At 36.5% G+C, this 20303-nt stretch overlaps 1 protein-coding gene across 1 annotated transcript; it reads right to left on the bottom strand.

Annotated features, from left to right (window-relative positions):
• Window positions 1-389: 389 nt before the first annotated feature.
• On the bottom strand, window positions 390-17929 carry LOC132644163 (DEAD-box ATP-dependent RNA helicase 20-like). The gene is made up of 14 exons (XM_060360742.1): window positions 17487-17929; window positions 16879-16971; window positions 16618-16782; window positions 16398-16493; window positions 15595-15669; window positions 15213-15374; window positions 14688-14768; window positions 14101-14199; window positions 11957-12052; window positions 5509-5640; window positions 3054-3128; window positions 1363-1452; window positions 1194-1268; window positions 390-1006 (listed from the first exon to the last, which is right to left on the bottom strand). The coding sequence occupies exons 1-14, from the start codon at window positions 17691-17693 to the stop codon at window positions 833-835; spliced, it is 1620 nt and encodes a 539-aa protein (XP_060216725.1). The 5' UTR covers window positions 17694-17929; the 3' UTR covers window positions 390-832.
• Between the last annotated feature and the right edge of the window lie 2374 nt (window positions 17930-20303).

The following is a 20303-nucleotide window of genomic DNA, read 5'->3' as shown; positions in this document are numbered from 1 at the left end:
CATCTGCTTTATATATTGATCATCAATTAAATACAACTATTTTATCATCCAAATGATTTAAAGTTAAATGAAATGCGCGCTTAAATGACAAAAGTTGCGCAGTATCCATTTGATCGGGCGCTAGCCTAGAATTTACAGCATACATATTTGAAAACAAAATTTGCTATATTGCAGTCTCTCCAATAATGGTCGTGGAATTTGCCAGCTGTCATCACATTTGTTATGTTGGAAAATTCCATAAGCGATTTTATGCGTCATCTTTTACCCCTTTTTTCCAATTTTTCTTTTTCTTCTGGGCAATCCTGTCAAGCATCAGTGAATGCAGATAACAGTTCGTGTAAATGCTCAAGAATATCCCAACAGAAGTGCATCTACAGATTTTCAAATCGTTTATAGCCAAAAGGATCTCACTCATTTGGATTATTACCTACACCTGCGTGCAGAGGTTTAACGGAATACGTGCACCAAAGAATATGAACAGTGGTAATATCAAACCAACAACAAAATTTAGACAAATGGATTAAGACTACACAAATCATTTTTAGCACGTAGTTGAACTCGATTTTCCACCCGGCTTTCAGTACATGTAAAACTTTGCTAATTCTTCCCTTCATTGATAAGAACCACGTGTGGAACACCAATACAACATACAGAAAGGGTTTCACGGGCTAGCAGCTCCTCATGTTGCTGATTTCTACCTTTGCATGTAAGATGTTTTTGCACTACAAATGTACACGCCCAAACACTGGAGCATCTCATAAATTGGAGCATCACGCACTTGCCATTGCAACAATCTATCAGAGTAGAGGCACATAAGATGTGGACAAAAACATCAGTCATCCCAAGCATCATCTGCGGCTCCCTCCTTTTTGATCATTGCTGGGGCAATCATGTGCCTATACTTATCCTCCACATTTACCGTGGACCCTACTAAAGAGAGTTTAGACAATTCACTCCCCGCTTCTTTTTGCGCAGCTGCAGCTTCTCTCTCCTTTCTTCTTGCAGTCTAATAATGTGACAAACAAATAAGAAAATAACAGAATTCCTCAAATAGTAGATAAAATAAATGATAGACAGAAATGCTCCTCACATACAAGAAAAAGAAAACCACAATACTCTGAGAAACAGAGTGAGAGGAAAGAGGATTGATAGGAATACAAACAGGAGAATGAGATAAAACCAAGGAGATATACCTTTCCCATAGCAATGGTCACATCATTGCCAGAACCAATATCAGCGATCGCTCTTCTTATTTGTGCCACAAGATACTGTGAATAAAACCAAGCAAGAAAGCAGAAGTCAAAACATGAACATTAACATATATGAACAAGCCAAGAGAGGAGCTGAGTATAAAGGAAAGACCATATCACGATCAGTGTAAAATGAAGTAGCTCGGCCCGTTGATCCTGCACGACCAGTCCTTCCAATCCGGTGTACATAGTCTTCCATGGTCTAAATTAACATAGGAAAAGAGATATCAATGTTACACAGCTCCACGCACTGTAACTGATTACCAGTCCAATAATTAGGAGGATTCAGAAAGTCATCATCACGAGCTCTTGTTTGCTCATATTCAAGGTAACAAACTGACTTTTTAGACCTATAATTTTTTTTGAAACTGAATTTTTTTGGACCTATATTATTAAATAGATAACTGAAAAGAGTTGCCACGGGGAGAACTTAAGATGACCAACAAAAATAGAGAAAAGGTCCAAAAGTCCTTTAAGTTCGGAATATGAATCAAAATAATCCCTATTCTTTAATATGAAGCATTAATAGTCCTTCAACTATGCAATTTTATTGCAGTTTTAATGTAACTCTAACTGAAGCGTTAAATAGTAACAGAGCCAACCCCAAACAAGCTATCTCAATCCACCATTTCATAAAAGCTGTCAGCTTTCTTCCCAAATCAAAAGAATGAGCAAGTCTTAATTGCAAAACTAAAGATAATGTACGAATTGCCAAATTCAACAATCCGTACAAGGAAAGTATATAAATTATGAATATCCTACTGAATGACACCAGTAACAGAATATGAAGAAAAGAAAAGTTACCAACTAAAAATCAGATTGACCTCTCAGAAAATCCATTTTTGTTTTGCGGTGGAATCGCATATAAGGAAGAAGCTGTTAAACGAATGAGCACAACTGTGGTTCGGTTCCCATTAGTTGTACGCCTTGAGATTTATAAAAGGCATCTTTGACGGTAATGTGAATATGAAAATGTTGAATGCAAATTTAGTTCAGACATAAGCTTCAGAATTTAGATGCACTTTTAGCTTTTCAACCTTACTGCGAACTCTAAATACAGTACCACTATGTCGGGCGTCAAAGGAACGATCTTCATAGTCATTCAACTTAAGTTCTAAATTTCCTCAGGAGCTTGCATCATCATAACTTGGGTTTAGTTCAATGGTAAATTGCAGACTGGAGATGAGTATTGGACTTTGGTTGATGTGTATGAGTCTTATTGTTAACCTTGGAAATGTAGTGTGCTAGTGTGTAGAGACAGATATGATTCTCAATTTTTATAATAGCTATCTTTAGTTTAGGATTAGGGCATTAATATTGATTTAATTAAGGAAGAAAACTTTGCAACTTTTTCCTGAATGAGGTCGGTTGGGAAGGGTAGGTATATCCGTGTATGGTAAAGTTCCGTTAGTGTTTACCACTTTGGCTAGAGTTGGGACTAAAACTGCACTTGTTTTGCATAGTTGGAGGATTATTTGTGCTCCATAATAAAGAATATGGACTATCTTAATTCATATCCCAAACTTAAAGGAATATTTTGGGCCTTCCCTCACAAAAATATGCCAGAGAATTACTAGTATAACATTGTGAAGAGAACTAAAATACCAAAATTTGAAAGCTCTTCTATGCATGTGAAGCTTCTATTCTTATATTACGTGGACTCAGTTATGGGTACAATTCTAATATGGGTTGAACCGTTGGAGTAAGAATCCAAAGGTATACCTACAGTTTTAGCAAGTTTATAATATTTGTCCATAAAATGTAGCTCTAAATCTAACTTCTTTTTCTTGCAGTCTGATATACCTTGGGAAGATCTAGGTTAATTACATGTGCAACTCCTGTGACATCCAATCCCCTCGACGCAACATCAGTAGCAACCTGCCAATCCATAGTAAGAAGTTAATTGCACCGATACATGGAAGTTCAAAAGTGTCAAAAATAATGTCAAGAAGAATCAATTTTTTTGAGAATGATTAATCAAATTAATTTCATTGTAATTTGATACCGCATTGAAAGGGATTTTGCGCGGTTTGCTAGCACCTTTGTTTCGGGTGAAAAATGATCAAAGCATGTCATCCTTACTATTCTTCTCTTCTGGGCTGTAAGAATGGATCCATTGAGATCGATTCAACTAGGACATACAATTTTCAGTTTGTGAGACTATATGAATGCAAGTTGTACTGGGGGTGCAAAAATAATTAATATTCTTTACAATCATATTTATATTGATAAGAACACGGTCTTAGTTAGGGTCGGCACAACATGGGTCTCCAAAGCCTGGTGTTGTAGGTTCACGAAGAACCAAATTTACATCACAGGAAACAGTCCACTCTTGTATGTGACCCTAGGGCAGTTTTGGACAGACACGTCTTAAGTGTTGGATAAAAATGATTTTACGTAATCTAATTTTTTAAAGGAAGCACAAATTTCTGTTTCCAAATAAAAAACAGCAATCAGAATTTCATTTGTTGAAAGCAATTCACAGTGTAAAAACTCACCATTTCTTTATTGCTGATATTGTAATTCATCAAAAACAGAAGCCTGCTTTCCACTTGCCTTCTTAGAGAAGGTGAATTTATTTTGGTAGTGTTTGGGCAGCAATTACAGAAATGATTTTGAAGAAGTCGACTAAAAATAAAGCACATTAAGATGAAGTTTCTGTTTAAAAAGTTCCTTTCTGTTCCCAAAACAATCTCTGGGAAACAGCTTCATAGCTGTTTTTAAAGGTCAGAAAACTTTTTTTTTTTTTGAGTTAATACTTAAAAAGCTCCTTGAACTATAACATTTCCTATCTAAAACCCAATTTTATGCGCGTTATGAGTTATGTCTTTGTAACAGAGTCTACCGTTAATGAACAATTAGTTGTAATTCGCAACTGGATTTATTTTTTGAGACAGGTAACATTATTTGCAACTGGGTTTATTTTTTTTGTTTTTTTAAATTCTTTTTGGTGTTTATTCTATGGCTATGGATTTCAACTAGTTTGCTATTGGTGAGCAAAAGATGTAGACTTTTGAAATAGAAAAAAAAAAAAAAAGAATCGAAAAAATTAAAAAATTGAAAATAAGAATATTTAATTTTAATAGGATGAATGCAAAATGCCACATGGATGCTCTTTTTGGTCCACCTCTCACAGACTACAAAGAGAGTGAAGCTACACTCTATGAACACTGGCACTGCAGGAGCGTTTAGATAGGAAATGTAAAGAGTAAAGGGGGTTACAACCTAAGTTACACGGACTCGCCATTTTGGGTGCCGTCCCCGTCCCGGATACGGACAGTTGCGGGTGCCGGAACGGCAAACGTTCCGGATACGGTCAATCACATACGGATACTTTGACTGGAGTCCGTCGACAAATTTGGGGGGAAAATTTGAGATTTTGATTTCTCAAAATTAAAAAATAAAACAGATTAAGATAAGGAAAATGACATACCTTAAATATTATAGTACTTTTATTTCATATATGTTGCTTCATGTTTCAGATATACCAAGAAGTACTTTTATTTCATATACATATAAGTTTTTCATAAGAATATCTCTCAAAATTTGTAATATCTTTATAGCTCTATTCTTTATATAATTTTGAATTTTCTTAGCCGAATCCCCGCACCCGTATCCATAACCGGATACGCACCCCCGAATCTTAAATTTAGATTTTGCCGAATCCGTACCCGTATCGGATGCCCGCTCCCGAGTCCGTGTAACTTAGGTTACAACAACACCCTATAGTTTAACTATTAAACTTGCAAAACATGAATACTTTTGGGGGGGGGGGGGGGGGGGGGGTTAGGTATTAACTCTTTTTTTCTAACAAAATATTGAAATTTAAAACAGACCAAACAAATAAACAGATAGTTATCATATATTTTCAGAAATTCCTGGTCCAAACACCACCCCAAAACATTTCTTCTTCCTACAATTAAAAAGTAAATAAGAACCTTGATCATCTCTTTGCATCAAAAAGGGATGAAGCTTGGACACTTGATATCTATTCTGTTGTGGAAATAATGCTGACAAATTGGAAAAGGAGAAGAAAAAGAGAAAGGACAGAAAGACTACTTGATTTCAATAAAGCATACTTTGTCCTCAAAGGAAAACAAAAAAAGTTTCACACTGAAGCACTACCAACTGATGTTGCTTGGGGATATTATTACTCCTATTGCCTTACATAACTCAGGATAAGGAAATTCACAAGTAATCTGTATTCAACAAGCGAAAAAGTCATGAAATATTACAGCCCTAGATGTTTGAAACATACCAAGATATCGATAGGTCCATGTCTGAAATCACGAAGGGCAGCCTCTCTTTCATTTTGGCTACGACCACCATGAAGTGCGGTTGCAAGCAAACCCTGCTGTGTTAAAGCTTCTGCTACTTCATCACACTTTGTCTACAAGATGATGGTGCATAGCACCATAGTTAGAAGCATGCACTTATAGATTAAAAAACAAAACTGAAGTTCTTCGAGAAGATATATCAAAATTTTAAGACAGTTGTGCAAGAAAAAAACTAAAAGCCCTTACCAGGGAACAAGGGCATAAGGATGTACAAGCTCAAAAAGCCCTAGCCATTCACAAAAGCATATAGAAGGACTGGATAGACATCAGTTCTAAGAGGGAAGAAAATTATTAGATCAAAGGAATCCTTAGTCTTACTGTCCACTCTAGGATCACAAACCTGTGGTACTGAGGTCAGCCGCCTCATCCCCAACAATCAAGTGGCACAACATAGTAGTTGTAATAACTGATCCAAGAAAAAGAATGGTAGTTGTACTAATCCTAAGGAGTTTTTTTTTTTTTTTTTGATGAAGTAAGTTGTTTCATTGAGAAAAGGCATCAAGCAGATGCATAATTACAGGGGCTAATTACAAATACCCCTATACATTGGCTCCCTCTAAAACTAGGGTGCTAATAAAATCCAAAAACTGATCTGTACTAGTCACTGGGGACAACATTGTCCAGCAATAAAGGTTTACTAGACATTTCGCTCTAAGTGCATGAATGGGGGTGGTAGTTGAGGAACCATCAAAACATCTTCTATTCCTCTCGATCCAAATACACCAAAAAATTACAGCCGGAATCGTATTCCAGATCTTTCTGATGGTTTTATCAACTAACTGAAGACTACAAGAAATTTGAGCTTCCCTTAAACTTTGCGGCATCACCCAACTTAAACTGAAAAAACACAAGAACATGTTCCAGAGGTCATATGCTACTGGGCATTGAAGAAAAAGGTGGTTGACTGTCTCTGGAGTTGTGTTGCAAAAGAAGCATCTGGTGTTGTCCAACTCTAATCCTCTCCTATTTAGATTGTCTAGAGTAAGACAAGCATTGTTTAGTGTAATCCAACTGAAGCATTTGATCCTCGTAGGCAGATTGGTCTTCCATACTAGTTTCCATGGCCATCTATCAGGAACTTGACTTTGTGAGCAGAGTTGTCTATAGCATTCTTTCACTGTGAAAATGCCTTTGCTTCCCCACCTGAGCCTGTCTGCTTCACTTTCATCAATATTGTGAGCTTCCACTTTTGCCAACATTTCCATCAAACTCCCAAGTTCCCAGTCTTGCACAAACCTTCTGAAATGCACATCCCAGTGGTTGTTAGTCCTGTTTTGAGCAATTGTGGAGTCCTTATCCATAGCTATGTTAAAGATATTGGGATAATCCACCATGAGAGTAGAATTGTTGAGCCATCTATCCTTCCAAAACTTGATATACTCACCAGCCCCGGGTTTGAAGTGTATTCCATGAGAAAATTCCGAGCCTAGGTTACTGATAAATTTCCAAGGACCAACTCCATAGGGTAGATTCACAGCGTTAGAGCTCCAGTTGTCTTTCTTTCCATGCTTTGCTATGACCACATCTTTCCAGAGGCTACCATTTTCAGAACCAAATCTCCATAGCCATTTCATAAGTAGATTTGTTATGGATTGCCAGATCTTTGACCCCAAGACCCCCATTGCATTTTGGGAGCAAAACTTTGTCCCATTTTATTAGATGGACCTTATGAGTGCTGCTGTTTCCTTCCCATAAGAAGTTTCTCCTGATCTTATCCAGCCTTTCTAGCACCTTCTTTGGGATGGGAAAAAGCGACATAAAATATGTTGGAATACTGTCTAGAACACTGCTGATCAAAGTGAGTCTTCCACCCAAAGATAGGTACTGGAGTTGCCAAGTAGACAGTCTCTTCTCAAATTTCTCCACCACCCCATTCCAAATATCACAACACTTGAACTTGGCACCCAGGGGGAGGCCCAAATAAGTGCTAGGAAGTGATCCGAAGGAGTTTCTCAAGTGTGTACAATGGGCTTTGCTAATGAGCCTGTCTGTTCCTAACTGAATAAGATGGACTGAGAATGTAGCAAATCAGATTAGTGATAGATAGAGGTAGGGTAAAACTGCAGGTGACATCTTTTGCACTAAAAAATTGGTTTGACCAAGAGCTGACTGGTAAACTACAATTGTCTTCCGTATTCTTCAAGAACATTACATTTTTTAAGGCATCACTACTTTGAACGATACATCAAAAAGGAGATTGACACAATGGACAAGTTGACTTGTGAGAAGTAGAGAACCACTTGTAGATTGCTCTAAACTAGATTTGAGATTAGATTAGATTTATCCTAATCCAGACCAGGAAAAGACCCTAAGGGAATAATGTATGAAATTCGCTTGGTTCAGAAAAAAACTTGCAATATTGAATATGAGCTAGTAACTGACTGATTTTTGTGTTGTTGATGAAACTTGGAGAAGGCTATCTGGTAGGAGAGGGATAAGACCTTTTCATTTCCTCGAAAGCCTTGCCAACAATCACAAAATCATCCGGGTATAGGAAATTGAACCATGCATCCTTATAATCAAAGCAATCACAGGTTTGTGGTCTATATTAAACTGGCAAAGGCCTTCGAGTATGCAAGTGCTCTTCGGAAGTCCGCAGGCTAAATATCTTTTTTATGATGAAATTTGAATATTGAACATTGACCACTGAACACTGAAGGGTCATATTAACCTTTCATTATGTTTTCAATCTTAATTGAGTCGTGGAAACCTCTGGATAAGCCCGTCATATTCTTTGGTTTGCAAGGATCATTGGTTTCAACATAGTTGTTGATGTAATTAATTTTTTTATATTTATTGATATCATCTGATAATTGAGAACGTTCAATAGCAAGAATTGACATAACTGAAATGGTAAATATATTCAAAATTGATTGTTGAGGTTGATGGTTGAGAGGTTTTATTGGGAGTAACGGGAGGCTTTGCTGAATAGCTAGTAAGGGTTTTCATTTCATAACTGCTTTTGGTTCAGGTTATTGAATGTTGGCTACTAGTAGGGGTTGTGACTGGATATGGAAGTGTTTTTTGAGGTGTTGCAGGTGCTAGTTATGGTGGAAATTGAGCTAATACTGATTACTTTTTTTCTTTTTCAGAGATGTGGCTTTGGCGACGACGGCCTCATTCTTTCCCATAGAAAATCTCTAGGTAAAGAATTTGATTCTCCTTTGTAAATTTTATTTGACAATCAAAACTTGAAAGACTTACCCAACAAGCAACTTGTTTGAAATAAGATTATTGAGACTGTTAACATTTCAAATATTTTTTTGAAATATTTGTTTTGAAATAAGATTTTTTACGACCCTTTTGCTAAAGACTGTCTAAATTTTGATTCTACTGAAGATAGACTTTGAGAAGTAGCAGAATTATTGAACACCATGCCATTCAATAATGACAACAAAGATATGCAAAATTCAGGAGGAATGCCTCAAAAGTCAAACCTACCACCTAAATTTTAAAGGAAAAAAAAAGCATTCAAAGTGTGGCTATTAAATCATTTCAATTATCAGAAGGTGGGGTCGCATGGTAAAAGTAAAGCAACTATCAATATTTTTAAAAGCGACAATAATTGAACACCGTGTCATCCAGTAATGACAACGGAGATACGCAAAATTCAGTAGGAATTGCTCAATATTTTAAAGGACAAAAACAGTATTCAAGTGTGGCTATTAAAGTCAGAATATTTCAATTTGAGAAGGTGAACCGGCAAGGTCACAAGTAAAGCAACCATCAATACTTTCAAAAGCGACAATAATTTAAGCAACTATCAATATTTCAAGGAATGAGCGGATCATCAATAAAGAAGACTAAGCTAATCAGAAATAATGCATACAAGAAGGCACTTGCATCGAAAACTTCTAGGAGGACAACATGTCAATCAAACGGTCAATCTAACTACAAATAGTCAAAGATCCCCATGGACAAATTCAAGAATGGACAAAAGTGACCGATAGTGATAGTTCAAATTGAGGCCTATAAAATGGCTCTCATATGTAAGAAAGAGCAGATCTCACTTGGCGATTCTAGCTCTCTTTGAATTTTCTCTGTAAAAATTTCATGTGTTCAAGCATTCTCTCTCTTCTTTTTTTTAATCAGGTAAAGGTATTTTCATTTATAAACATGGCCACAAAACAAACCATATACAAGGGGTATACCAAAAGGTAAAGAACCTACAAAATATCATTCTCTACAAAATCCACCCATTCTTCTATACAACTAGGAATTTCATGGGTGCACCAAAAGAAAATAAGAGACCGGAGGCTACTCCTCAACTGACTAAAACTCGCCTCTACCCCGTCGAAAGCTCTCCTATTTCTCTCTCCAAACCACCCACATCATCGCAAGAGGAACCACATTCCATGCCTTAGTCTTCTCCTCCTCTCCTCCAACAAAACATCAAATCTTTCAAAGTTCAAGCATTCTCTCTCATGTATTAGTTTTCAAAATTTAATAATGCTCTCCATATTCAAAGTAAGTTTCTGAGTCCTTTACTTTTTATTGTTTTTTATTTTCGATTACTGCACAAGATGTTTATGCTATCAAGATTTTAACATCAACATTAGTACATATGATCCAAGATCCCATCCCAATATATATATAAATATATAGTGAGAGAGAGAGAGAGCGTTTACTTTTTTATATATATAACATATATAGAGAGCTTACTTATAATTTTTCCATTCTTTTGTCCAAACAATTATTGTTTGCGTTTATAGTTACATTTTCTTTTACATTATATTTCTATTTTTTATCTTTTCTTCATTAGCTCTTTTCTAAAGCCCACGCTTTAAAAAAAAAAAAAAAAAACCCACGCTTTAATTGCACATTGCACTTAAAGCTCCAACAGGCTTTGGCGCTTTGGCGTTTTTCTGTGCTTTTTGCTTTTGACTACTCAGCAGTGGTTGATTGATTGACTATAAAAAGAAAGTTAAAGACCTAAAATAGGAGAATCTGTATTCCCAATAGACTCCTCCAAGCCTCTAGCTACTATTGGAAGTCAATGGGGCGCAGATCTAATGAGTCAAGCATAAGTGCAACAACTATGACGTCTCAAACACAATCCATTACATAAATCTTCAAAATCCATTTAACCCATTTGGACGCATTTAATATTGTGAGGCATCATAAACTGACTAGTTTTACGTTGACAATTAACTTTGCACAGCTCTCTTTTATGCGGGTTTGGGATGGGCAATGTGAGCTCATATAGAATGTAGAGCTCACAGAAGCAGTGTTCGAGCATTTAGTCCACATATATATTTGTATATTCCACATTCCTTCACCACTATAAATAGGTGCATTTTTTGTTAAAATGATGTTACGAAGTTTAGCTGGGATCTTCTGAGTCACTAAATGTGGCCTACTCTTTTATATTCTTATTGATTTTCAAGTGTTGACCAGATGTTTTGGGCTAATTCACACTTAAATTGAAGACCGACGTTGGAGGTACCATAAAGTTGCAAGAGCTAAAATCAAGGCGGTAGTAACTTAGCCTAAAATTTATATCTCAATCTTGATCAGCAATAAACAACAGAACCTCCACCTCCAATATTACAGCTTAAAAGTCACTAATGATAGACTAACCAGAAACTAAGATGAACCCACTCCAAAAAAGAGTGAACTAAGTCCTGCAATGTGCAATCACGTGCTACTTAAAAATAATTATACAGTCTGATAGTGTAAACAGAAAGACATTCTCTCAAGTTATGTAACTTGGAGAGGGCTAATGATCTATGGCACACTTGGAAACTTCCCCACGCTCTAGGACAAATCCAACAATGTGAATGATAGCAGGACTTTGCATCCTAGCTTTTATGAGAACTCAAAGTCCACTATGCCATTTTTGTCATTGCAATCGCAAGTCTCCGACAAGATTAAATGAAGACAGCTGAGGTTCCATCAATCAATCTCGTTGGCAATAAATTATTATGCTGTTGGCTATCCAAAGGGTTCATTACATTTAGAAGTTGGATTTTCAAGCCTATGTAGCTTAGCTTAGCCAATAGCAAATAACTTTTCCATAAGCAACAAACCATTATTCTTTCACATGGGTCATTGATGTTATGCTAGAGGTCAACATGGTCACATTGCAGGTAGAAGGTCGGTTTGGCTATTAACATTTGTGTGATCGCTACTGTTCCCTTGAAGCTAAAACAAAACATGGCGGAAAACAAAGAATAAAGATTGGATGCGAAACCTTAAAGAAGGTAATCACACTTCAAAAAGTAGCAGGTGATTTAAAATATTACACTTCACTTTTTCCTTTAATGATCTTCTATACTCTTCAGCAGGTAATTCTTGGGAAAGGCAACATTAGCATAGATAGGGCAACAGAAAAATCAGAAAGGAAAATCAGAGTTCAAGAAATTATACCTTCCGTTCCACAAATACAATGGTCAAAGGGAAGGGATGACCAGATCTTTCAGCTTGAGCAGCCTCCTCAACCAGCAAATCCAAAAGTTGGTCAATCTACAAGATTTATCATCACAACAACGTCAAGCTATAATCACGACGAAAGAACCATAGATCTGGTGACATCATCTTTTTTTTTTAGGTGACGATTAATACCTAATCTTGAAAACTTCTTTTTCCACCTATCTAAGATTGACTTCAAGTACAAGATAGTTTATGACATAACTCCGTATTCGCCGTGACCAAATATTGGAAAAGAAATCTAAGAAAAGTACAACCGCGAGACAAAAATTTGGTATATATTTGGTCTTTCATAACTGCACGACAAAAATGTTACATTTCCAAAAGACCATATAATTTACAAAACTCTCCAGCAAAGGACATATCAAAATGTGAATCGCTTATAGTTGCATTTTGAAGACTCAATCACTGAAGGAGTTGCTGGTAAATTGATAGCGTGAACAGAACAAAGGAGAGAATGGAGAATTGTCCTCACGTAACTATGTGCAGAACCTAGTGAATGGAAGAGCCCTTGATGGAGGAGAATACTCTACAAAGTTACAGAACTGTTATGCCTCTTATTTATAAACAAAAAATTATAACGGTGGTATCCAGGCCAGCTTGCGTGCAGCTCGACTATTCCACCGGGTACTGCTACCTCCCACCAGCACAGGTACCAGATAACTTTGCCCACCAACGTTTAGGCAGATGAGAAAAATCATCTAGCATTTTTTATCTCTGCTGGGACTTGAACCCAGGTCCTCCAAGGTTTTCGCTCACCATTGGCCGCTAGGCAACACTTTAGGTTGCAAATGCCTCATATTTATCATTGAAGCCCCTATAAATCCATTTTTGTATTGATGATTGTTAGATTTCTTAGAAAGAAAGATTTGTGTGTGGATTCATCTACATTTATATTCCCCACTTTGTGCAATATGATACTTATACATATTTCAATCAAGACTTTGAATAGCATCCTAATAAATTGGATTGATTGATTCACCATAGTTGTTTTTGTAAACAATGACAATAAATAGGGTCAGAACCACTTTAATTGATACATGGGGAAAAGACAGCGAACTCTCCGACAAGATACATGCAGTTCTTCTTAATTAAAGTTGCTTCACAAATTATATGATTATATGCAAGGATTCAAACTCAAGAGAGCTAACACTTTTTATCACCTTCAGGTTTGAAGAATATTACTCCTTACGTCCCAATTTATGTGGCACCATTTGACTTGGCACAAAGTTTAAGAAGGAAAGGAAGACTTTTGAAATTTGTGGTCTAAAATGATACTTAGATATTTGTGTGGCTATAAATCATTTCATTAAGGGTAAAGGGAGAATTTTAAAGTTAAATTGTTTCTATTATGGAAAGGTGACATTCTTTTTGGGATAGACTACAAAGGAAAGTGTGCCACATAAATTGGAACGGGGCACACTTATAAGGGGCAGCCCAGTGCACTAAGCTCCCGCTATGCGCGGGGTCCGGGGAAGGGCCGGACCACAAGAGTCTATTGTACGCAGCCTTACCTTGCATTTCTGCAAGAGGCTATTTTCACGACTCGAACCCGTGACCTCCTGGTCACATGGCAGCAACTTTACCAGTTACGCCAAGGCTCCCCTTCTAACAAGGCACACTTATGCTGATCAGAATCTCATTACTTCACAGAGTAAGAGTTAGCTCCTTAGTCCTTACGCATTAGAGAATTCTTGACTGAGACAGCCTTGTCAAGCCTAAAACCCGCTATGACCCACCCAAAAGCACACACATATATATCTTGCATCAACATTAATGTGGATGTATCACTATAATAATGACATGTATTTTAGTATTGATTATTTTTGGTAATGTGGATTTTAGTATTGATTATTATGCTCCATAGCCATAAATGTCCGAGAGACACACCCTACGGGCAAACTATGAAGAATGCAACATCGTTAGATGCATAACTCAAAACATACAAGTAACAAACAAGGAAGATAAATAAAGTTGAAAAAAAAAAAACAAAGGCTTGCAACAAAAATGGAACCATTGAACCCATTAAAAGTAATGCAAGTCAATCTGTGGTCTTTGCTGTTTAAATTCAGCAATAAACATACCTTATCGTTTTCGGGTACCTTCTCTAAATTCTGGGAAACATTTGCAGTCGGGCTGCTTACTTTTCCAACTTTTATTCGAACAGGATTAGTCAAGTAATCCTGTAACAATCATAAGAGATAAGTAACACCTCTTTTACAAAACAAAAACATAGACCACATCATATGTTTGTCAAACCTGGAAACTTTTAAGTGATAATGAATTGCATATACATGGAGAATGACGTTGTTGAAGTAAAACAACAAAATACGGAAGCAAGTGCTTTATGAACAAGATCTCAAACAGAATTCAAGATTTCAGGCCATACAAGTTTCCTTAAAGTGAATTCGTTATGGTTTAATAGGTTTACCCTTTCTAACAAGAAGTATTGCCAATCAAAAATAGAGAAATTTCTAGCTTGACATAATTTTCATTTTTTTTCCCGACATTGAATTTGCATGGTATATCATTGATAGATTCTACGAAGAATCTGATCATGCTTAGAATCAGCCTTACAATCTAAGGATCCTAGTATCCACAAAATAAGCCCACTAGGGTATCATTTTAAATACCTGGGCTAATATGAAGAAGAAGTAAATAGAGACAGAACCTGTGCCAGTGCTTCAATTTCTGCTGGCATGGTGGCACTGAAGAGCAGTGTTTGATGCTTTTCTGGAAGATTTCGCATCACCTACGATAGAGTAACATTTGGAAGTTGTCATTTATGGTGTTCGATAGCATATTTAGTCATGCAGAACAAGGAAAAACAGCAAACGAATCATTCCAGCTTGATGCCAAATTGGTATCTATAACATATTACAATAGTTAATGAACAAAAGGCAGAGATAATAATTCAGGAGCAAATGACATAAGAGGTTTTCTGATTTTACAAAAAAATACTAGCAGAACAAAATAATCTAAAAGGCACTACCAAGCAATGTTCTATAGTTTACGGTAGCAAAACAGCTACTAAAATGACCGGCAAATGCATGTAAGATACCAGAAACAACAGCATACTCCTCACGAACATAAGGGAGACACAAACAAATGAGTTACAGAAGACCAGACAAACAGGTAAAATGGAAAATAATGTTCCCTCGAAAAGATAAAATAAACAAAATTGAAAAAGAAATACCTCTCTTATCTGAGGTTCAAACCCCATGTCAAGCATTCTATCAGCCTCATCCAAAACAACAAAACCGATCCTACAGAGGGAAGTATTTCCTTGCTGTAAATGATCTATAAGTCTTCCCGGAGTAGCAACCACTATATGTACTCCTGCTCGAAGCTCAGATCTCTGTCTTAGCATCCAATAAAAAACCACAGTTACAAAATATGAAAACGCTAGACTTGCATCTTCGGGTAACATAAAAGATGAAAATGATTGCTCCAAGGCACAACCCAGCAACAAGTCCAAGAATAAAAGAAGAGACGCTGGTTTACTTATCCTCCTGTAGTACGTATAAACCACACAGATAACTAGAGCACCCTAATAATGATAATAAAAATGAAGTTACCTGCTCACTAATGTTTGTCCCACCTACAACAATTGCGGTCTTAAAGGAATCCAGAGACATGCTGAAAGCCGTAACCTGAAAAGATAATGTTTAGCAGTTCAACTATAAACATAATATTTAAAGGCAAAATACAATAAATTGAGATTTTTCTTGTCTACAGCATGGCCACATTGGATATGCCTCGCCACTATATTGGTAATAACGAATACGGGTACATACACATGCAAAATTATTGGTTATGAGGAAAATTTTCAAAGTTAGACGAGGAGGCTTTGCACAGTAATAAAACAAAATCAGAAAGGCAATGAGTAATCGGGACCTAGTGATATTGAAGTCCACTCCTTGTGAATCACAGAGACCAAGTTAATTTATAAACACCAACACGACAAAAGAAAGTCAAGGGGATACAACATGCTTCAGTAGCAAAAGACAGTAACTTGTGTAATTGACTAACAAAACTGTTTTTGAAAGATGAGCATTATTCGAGTTTGAAGAAGCGAAGCAAGCCTAACAGAGAAGTGTATTGTGTTTTGTAGGTCCCTTTTATATGGTTATTAGACTGTTAGCACCACATCAGAGAAAGTTCTTTATGTTTGAATGAAACCGAAAGAAAGAAAGAAAAAGAAAACAGTGTATTTTGTATAAATGAATTACACAATAAAAAGAAAGATAAGGCAATTCCAAGGGTCTGATGGAGTTTAGAATTTGAGATGTGGGAAACCACATTGAAAAGAGGGCCAATGAAACATATATATGCAGAATATGAAGAAAATGCAACATATTTTAAAGTGCCCGCAACCTACCTCTTTCTCTATTTGTTGTGCAAGCTCCCTCGTAGGTGCCAACACTAATGCCAAAGGTCCATCACCACGTTGAAGAGGTTGTTGAGCCAGGCAGTGCTGTATCGAAAGAAAATAACATGTATAAAACTTATTAAACATCAAACACTCATATAAGCAAGATGAGGTACATCCTTGACAGACTAACAGCATGACATGATAATAACACAAATGGAATAACAACCTGTATCATAGGTATGCTGAATGCAGCGGTCTTGCCGCTACCGGTTTCTGCACAACCCAAGAGATCCCTGCCGCTAAGAGCAACAGGCATGGCTTGAGCCTGAATAGAGGTTGGTGCAGTGTAGCCATGCTTTTCAATATCCTTCACGATGCTTGCATGCAAGCACTGCAGAGAGAACAACCAACCAGGTTTTCCAAATAATATACATATTGAAAACCCAATTAGGTGATTTGTCAATGATTAATTCAACATTCAACTAACCATATCAGGAAATGATTCAATAGGTGAAGGTGGAGGACATGAGCCTGGAGCCACATTGACATCAACGTTAAGCCTCAGTCGAATCTCTTCTATCTGCAGATAGAAATGCACATCAAAGACGTAAATCAGGATCAGAGCATTTACTTTTTGCACACTGCACTTGCTCAAATTACAGTTAGCAAATATTGACACACTTGGAATCTAAATAACTAGTTGTATTTTACAACTGAAATGTCCAAAGTTGATCAGAAAATCAGTGTAGCATGTAAAAGTGGATAATAATTATAATGTTGGGGTGAAGGCCTAAAGATACAAGTAACTTCACACACCAGGGAATAGCCCTTGCTCTGGGAATAAATCTGAGACTAAGAGCACAAACATATGATGCAGCTTTTCAATCAACTAGTATGAAGAATCCAATTGAACTGCAAATTAGCACAGTATATGCAAACTTACTATTTCTTATTTTGCAGGATTTAAGGCAGCACAAAAAAAAAATTAAGCAAGAGTAGAAGAAGTTTAAGATGGAAAAGACAGAGTAAAACCGTAAGAAGATATTACAAGTGGGCATTTAAGGGTAAAAATGTAAATAAGGGGAGTGGAAATGCCTGCTCGGATTTAAGACGAAGAACACGTTCGGAAGGCTTCCAGTGGGGGAAGACAGGGTCAGGGATGGCGACACTCTTGGGCAATGAGTAATTGACGGAGGAGCTCCGTCGAGCTGAATTCGCCTTTTCCAATTGTTTGGACGACAAGTGATCGCCGCCGTTACTGTTTACAGTGCTGTTTCTCAGGTGAGGAGGTACATAAGACATTCTCCCTCGCCGTGTTAGGGTATTACTACTCTTCTATTATTTACGCGGGATAAGATGACACTGCACACTACTATCTCAGATGTTTTCTGGTAAGACAGCAAATGACTTAAGAGTACTCAACTGCCTGCGCTTCCAAACGCCCATTTTATTCATGAAATCTACGCTGTGTTACTTGGAAAAACGATTTGGGCCTCATATGGGGCCTTCTCCAATGGGCAATTGGCACGAATACCCTGCCAACGCGCTGGTCTTTAAATTTTGCCAACGTAAATCGTGGTCTTTATAATTTACCCTTAAGCTGTATCCACCCGTAACTAAAAAGACAATTTTACCCCCGACCCCAAAACATATGAAAGCCTTCACCTAACCCTCTATTTGGATGGTTGTTTTTGTTCATTAATGGTACAGTATAGTGTTGTATTATATTGTACTGTATTAATTAACACAATATTTGGATAGACTGTATCGTTTGTTATGGTTTAATAACATTTGTATTGTTTGGTTTGACTGTATGGTACTGTATAATAACTTGTAAGTTTACTAAAATATCCTTAACTCTTAATTAGAAATTAGTTTATATATATTACTAAAACTCAGGTAAAGAATAAAATAGAAACTTTAAAAAATAAGTAGGTATTGGGTGGGGGTGGTGGAGGGTGGGTGGTTGTGGGATGAGGGTAGGGTAGTGGATGGTAGGGTGGGGTAAGTGGTTATGGGGGTGGGGGTGGGTGGTGATGAGGGGTAGTGGGTGGGGGTGGTGGAGGGGTGAGTGGTGTGAGGTGGGTGGTTGTGAGATGAGGGTGGGGGTGGGGGTGAGTTGTTGTGGGGTGGAGTTGGGCGGTGGTGAGGGGTAGTGGGTAGTGATTAAGGTGGTGTGGGTGGGTAGCAGAGGAGTGGGGTACTTGGGGTGGGGGTGGGTGGTAGGGTAGGGGTGGGGTGGGGGTGAGTGGTAGGGGTGAGTGGTAGGGTGGGGTTGGGGTGGGGTGGATAGTGGAGGGTGGGGTATAATGGAGAAATGAAATACGTAACCATGGAAAAACCACCAAATCCGTGGTTACAAAAATTGGGACTTTTCATGGTTATATAACCATGGGATGAACCACGGGTTTACAATACCATACCACATAATTTTAAGAACAATGGAAACAAACATAGTTTCATAGAAAACCATACATTAATGAACCACGGGAAACCACCATCCAAATAGGGGGTAAAAGAAATCTCCAAACGAAAACACAAAAACACCTTTTCACTGGGCAATTTGCTCCAACTAAACCAAATCTCAATTCTCCAAAGTTTCACCTGGCTAAAATCTGTTGTTTATGCTGCTACATCGTCAGAAAAAGGTAAATTTATGAATAAGTTTTAATTGAACGCAATTCAATTGAATGTAATTCAATTGAACGTAATTCTAAATAATTTAGCTGTTTGATTAAGTTTATATTTGTTATTATTTGAAAATATCAACAAATAACGTTCGTTTAGTTTATTATGACTTAAATGTTCAAAAACAGGTGATATAACGATCAAATAGAGTTGAATATTAGGCAGAGTTTTGAACATAGAATTCATGAAATTTATTGCTTTATTTTGATTTTGATTAGTTTATACGTTACTTTTGATTAATATATAATGCTTATTGAACTACTATACTGAAATTGTAGTAACTTCAATTAACATAAAAGATCAAACATTAACTCGGCCTGATCGCAGAGTTTTGAACATAAAATTCATGAAATATATTGTTTTCTTGTGGTTTGATTAGTTTATACGTTACTTTTGATGTATATACACTGCTTATTCAATTACTATACTAAAATTGTAGTAACTTCAGTTAATAGAAAAAGATCAAACATAGAATTTATGAAATCTATAGCTTCATAGTGATTTTTTTGAATATCAGGCAGAGTTTTGAAAAAAAATCAAGCAAAGTTTTAAACAAAGAATTCTTGAAATCTAAGCTTCATTGTGTTTTTTTTTTTTAATTTCAGGCAGAGTTTTAAACATAGAATTCATGAAATCTATAGCTTCATTGTGATTTTGCATAGTTTATAACTTACTTTTGATTTATATACACTGCTTATTGAATTACTATACTCAAACAATAGGAACTTGAGTTAACAGAAAAAGGTCAAACATTAACTCAGCCTGATCAGGCAGAATTTTGAATATATGGCACAGTTTTGAAAATAATCAAGCAGAGTTTTAAACATAGAATTCATGGAATCTATAGCTTCATTGAGATTTTTGCATAGTTTATAACTTACTTTTGATTAGTATACTATGCTTATTGAGTTATTATACTCAAATTATAGTAACTTCAGTTAACAGAAAAAGGTCAAACATTAACTTTGCCCATCAGGCAGAGTTTTGAAAAAAAACAAAGAGAGTTTTAAACATAGAATTCATGAAATCTATTGCTTCATTGTGATTTTGCATAGTTTATAACTTACTTTTGATTAGTATACTATGCTTATTGAGTTATTATACTCACAAAGGGGCTTGATTATAGTAACTTCAGTTAACAGAAAACTCTGCCTAAAAATTTTCACAAAGAGGCATCATAATTTCAAAATACTAAACAAAGAATAGATTAAACACTAAACAAAG

This window comes from Lycium barbarum, chromosome 6 (genome assembly GCF_019175385.1).
Source record: "Lycium barbarum isolate Lr01 chromosome 6, ASM1917538v2, whole genome shotgun sequence".
NCBI lineage: Eukaryota > Viridiplantae > Streptophyta > Magnoliopsida > Solanales > Solanaceae > Lycium > Lycium barbarum.
This window is presented reverse-complemented; position numbering and strand designations above follow the sequence as displayed.

Coding starts and splice junctions, on each gene's coding strand:
- LOC132644163 (XM_060360742.1), bottom strand. CDS start 17,693: ATGTCTTATGTACCTCCTCACCTGAGAAACAGCACTGTAAACAGTAAC. Junction 15,670..16,397: donor CACAACAAATAGAGAAAGAG/GTAGGTTGCGGG, acceptor TTATCTTTTCAG/GTTACGGCTTTCAGCATGTC. Junction 14,769..15,212: donor TTGAACCTCAGATAAGAGAG/GTATTTCTTTTT, acceptor ACTCTATCGTAG/GTGATGCGAAATCTTCCAGA.